At 33.2% G+C, this 4,808-nt stretch overlaps 1 protein-coding gene across 1 annotated transcript; it reads left to right on the top strand.

Moving 5' to 3' along the window:
• The first annotated feature begins 1,489 nt into the window (after positions 1-1,489).
• Positions 1,490-4,808, top strand: LOC134714400 (ficolin-2-like). The gene is made up of 4 exons (XM_063575641.1): positions 1,490-1,617; positions 1,948-2,044; positions 2,461-2,621; positions 4,533-4,808. The coding sequence occupies exons 1-4, from the start codon at positions 1,591-1,593 to the stop codon at positions 4,806-4,808; spliced, it is 561 nt and encodes a 186-aa protein (XP_063431711.1). The 5' UTR covers positions 1,490-1,590.

Raw genomic sequence — 4,808 nt, 5'->3', positions numbered from 1 at the left:
CTAGAGTGGAGTCAGCGGATTGGTGTTTTATGGACATTGCCAGACCTCGTTTACTGTGGCCGATATTATTCCACATACTAAATGAATGTGAAATGTTTAAGCCAGAAAGTTTCATGCATGACCTTGTTTGAAAACGGTATATACCAACATCGAACTACTGAAAAATAAAGGAAACATTTCAGGTTCCCTTTGTACCAGAATCATACAATTACGAGTGTGAGTAAACGTTCATTTTCAATAAGAAGATGTGTGATGGTATATGTGTCAACAAATTGTTATTCGCAAAAAATAACAAACTTAAATACGATAACAATCTGATTTTTTACCAACACTTCTTCGTAACACACAAAAGTTGCACTATGTATATCGAAGAAAAGACTCTAATTAGAGTATAACAGAAAAAAACTCTCAGTATATATATACTGACTGTTTATTAGCATATGCAAAATTTGGAGTATGCATTGCGATTTTAGTATGTGTTCCCGTCAGTCCATACCATACCTCCATTCGTTCCTCCCATATCAGATTAAATGGTTTGTTTCAGAGAGGTTTCAGTGTAGTTGTGGGCACATCGACTTGAAAATTATAAAACTTACGATTTTGGTATGTTATTCTCATAGGATTTTGTCTAATGCTTAGTCCCTTTCTGTGTGTGTTACATTTTAATGTTGTGTCTTTGTTCTCCTCTTATATTTAATGCGTATCCGACAGTTTTAGTTTGTTACCCCGATTTTGTTTTTTGTTTATGGATTTATGAGTTTTGAATAGCGGTATATTATGGTTGCCTTTATTTTGCATATTCAATATGATAACTAATAAGCTTTCAATGCCACAAACGACAACAAGACATACACCATTACACAAAACACAACAGAGAAAACTAAAGACTTATTCTGTATCGAACAACCAACTCGTGGTCGCAATCATTGTACACAGGTAGGAAAGTCATTTGTATAATTTATTGCAAAATTAATTGATAATATGTTAGAAAACAGACATTAATTTTGGGGCCCTTTATAGCTTTTTGTTCGGTGTGAGCCAATGCTCCGTGTTGAAGGCCGTAATTTGACCTATAATGGTTTACTTTTTAAAAATTGTTATTTGGATGGAGAGTTGTCTCATTGGCATTCACACCACAGCTTCCTATATCTATGGGCTCTCCTGAAGTCTTTTTGTCAAATATACATACGACTATACATAACACCCTGCAATTCACTGAATAGCAGTAACTAACTAACCCCTGTTTAAAGTGTCTATTTTACGTATTTGGCTTTGAGCGTTGTCGAATAAGCCAGAAAAAACGCCTATGACGCATAAAAATTAAAAAAAAAAAGTTTTTTTTTAATAACTTTGTATGTCGTTCTTTTTTTTATCATAATTATAAAGTATCAAATTAAATAATCATACCATGATAATTTATGCATCAAGAAACATACAGAAAAAACGACAATTGCATTTTTAAAAATACATCCATCTATATTTTCAGTCAAAAGACCTGCTGATTAAGGTGATCTGGACAAATCAACGTGTAAAAGTGGAATTTACAAGATCTTCCCTCTTAAAACTTCTGGATTCAAGGTTTTCTGCGAAATGGAAAAACATGGTGGGGGATGGACTGTGAGTGTCAAAGGAATAAATGTATTCAAAATAGTGCTAAAACGATTACCCCAACTAATATATTATAAACTAAGAGTCAAATTATCCCCTCCTTCTCAGAAATATATTCATGTTTAAAATCTTGTTTTTGTTATTATTATCAATATTATTTTTTTTATAACTATTTTTATCATCTTTTTTTTAGTATTAATATTGATTTTTTTTTTCGATATCCATACCAACACATTTTTTAAATAATTGAATGCTAAAAAAAACATTTTCCATTGTATTGTTAAATTTTAAATGAACCGCACGTCTTTCTGTAAAAATTTTTACGTTTGGTATTTTAAGGTTTTTCAACGTATAATGAACGGAAAGATCGACTTTTATAGAGACTGGGACTCTTATCAAAAAGGATTTGGTAACAAGTGTGAAGAATACTGGATGGGTAATGAATAATTCTACATTTATAAAAAAACATATATAGATATAGTTTAACCGTTGTAAGTTTCACCAGTCCATGATCAACTACTTTACTTTTCTTGTACCCAAAAAGCTAATAATGTCCTTTGAATTATTTTTATTAGCTTGATAGACTTATATTTTTTAACTGTTCTCAAGTCATCTGGGTTTTTTTCTAAACATCGGTACTCTTATTTAAGGATGTTGGCTACTCTGTTTTAAAATTAAATGCTTGTTTAAAGATTGTTTTATATAAATGGTCACTGACATGGTAATAAGATCGGTGTGGCACAGACACAATTGATTTAAAATATCTTCCGTTAACACCGTATCCCTAAAAGTACGGAATATATTAAAATATAATAATAAAAATATTTCATTTTGAATTTTAATTAACATTAGGTAACGACAATCTACACCTTCTTACATCTCAAGGGAAATACAAAATGAGAATTGATATGGAAGACTTCGAAAACAACCGAAAGTATGCCCTGTATGGGAAGTTCGGTGTTGGTAGCGAAGGTTCTGGTTATATTTTGAGTGTTAGTGGTTATTCCGGCGATGCATGTATTAAAGCAATGCTATTTGTGTATTACTCTCCTTTATCCTGCAATTGGGTGTCCTACTATACAGATATCGCTTTAAAGCTCCGCCCACTGCCGGAATGAGTATTGTTTGAACCTGTGTGACCTCAGAATGTGTATTCCAGTTGCATTCCAATTACAATGACAGTTGTCGATTTCAAATGGTTGTGTTACAAAATCAACCATGTCAATTTCAGCATGCATGTTCAGTGAATGTCTGAAGAGAAGAACAACTCGTACACTTCTGTTTCAAATTTGACTGAATGTTTTGTTATTTGTTTTTACTGTTGAAATTATTTGTTATGTTAAAAATATAATTATTCACCTTGAGCGATGTATAATATTGACCATTCGAGATTCTTTTTTGCGAACCAGTCTTCAGCGTAATGTGTGATTTTGATATCACTACACGGGCCTCAAGGGATTACAAATTGAAAACAAATGCTAAATATGTTAGTTTTTGTGTCTTTAAAAACACAAACAATATACAGAATTAATTGCAGGATAAAGACAATAACTGTTTAGTGTCTTTAAATATCAGCTGTATTTGTACTCGGCTCGAAACAGGTGTAGTAGCTCGCTACAAGCCCGCATACACCTTGTTTCCTAGCCTCGTACAAATACAGCTGATATTTAAAGACACTAAACAGTTATTGTCTATTTATCTATGAGTGAGAAAAAACATGCACAATGAGGAAACATTCTAACATACTTTGTCGATCTCAAGTCTACCGTTATTTTCAAAATTAGATCACATTCAATATGTGTCGTGGGTAATCATTTCAAAATAAACTGTACCTATTGATACCTGTTTTGGCTAAACGGTAAATCCAAAGTTTCAAGGCAAACAAAATATATCAACATAGCGATTGCTTGATTGATTGAGTGGTGTTTAACAAATCCTTGTCCTATGGGTTTTGATGGAAAGTTAAGTCATGGAATATAATGCCACGCCTACTTGTTGATTCATTGCAAATAATGCCACGTCTGATTAGTTGATTCATTGGAAATAATGACACGTCTGCTTAGTTGATTCATTGGAAATAATGCCACATCTGCTTAGTTGATTCATTGGAAATAATGCCACGTCTGCTTAGTTGATTCATTGGAAATAATGCTAAGCCTTCTTAGTTGTTTCGTTGGAAATAATGGCACATCTGCTTTTTTGTTTCATTGAAATTAGTGCCACGCCTGCTTAGTTGTTTCATTTAAAAATAATGCCACCCTGCTTCGTTCTTGTATTGGAAGAACATTAACGGTACCTATTATTCTGCACCAGATGCGCATTTCGACAATACATGTCTCTTCAGTGATGCTCGTGGCCAAAATATTAGAAATCCAAAGCTTATATTAAAGACGAAGAGTTATAATCCAAAAGGTCCAAAAAGTATAGCCAAATCCGTGAAAGCAATCAGAGCTTTGCATGAGGGAGATACATTCCTTAATTTATAATAATTTCTAACAATTTGTAACAGGAAATTTTAATAACACAAGCAATCCGTATTTTCATGCCAGTACCGAAGTACTGATGCCAGTACCAAAGTACTGGCTACTGGGCTGGTGATACCCTCGGGGAATAACAGTCCACCAGAAGATGCATCGAATAATACCACTCCTGCTTCGTTGTTGTATTGGAAATTATGCCACTCCTGATTCTGGCTATAATAAAAACAATAATTGATGAGGTGCAAATATAAAGTTAAAAGGCACAATGAATGTATTATCAATCTTACCGAACCCATTGAATATTTAATAACAGTAAATTGTAAAAGAATATTCAAAACAGCTTCGGTATTTCAACAGAAAGAGAAAATGAATAATTTATTTATTGTAACAAATGTTTTGTACATAGGAACATAGTTAACAATGATATGTGTGTTATGTATTTAGATAAGTACCATATTAATTATATTATCAGGAGACTCGATGGCTGTTCATAACGGACAGAAATTCTCCACAAAAGACAAAGATAACGACGAATATGGCAAATCATGCGCAGTTGAGTTCAAGAGAGCCTGGTGGTATCAAACATGTCACCATAGCAACCTGAATGGTCTCTATCTGAAAGGGGAGCATAAATCATATGCTGATGGCGTCGAATGGAATCACTGGAAGGGTCATAACTACTCACTGAAAGAAACAATTATAATGGTCCACAAAGCCTAG

This window comes from Mytilus trossulus, chromosome 4 (assembly GCF_036588685.1).
Source record: "Mytilus trossulus isolate FHL-02 chromosome 4, PNRI_Mtr1.1.1.hap1, whole genome shotgun sequence".
NCBI classification, from domain to species: Eukaryota; Metazoa; Mollusca; class Bivalvia; order Mytilida; family Mytilidae; genus Mytilus; species Mytilus trossulus.
This window is presented reverse-complemented; position numbering and strand designations above follow the sequence as displayed.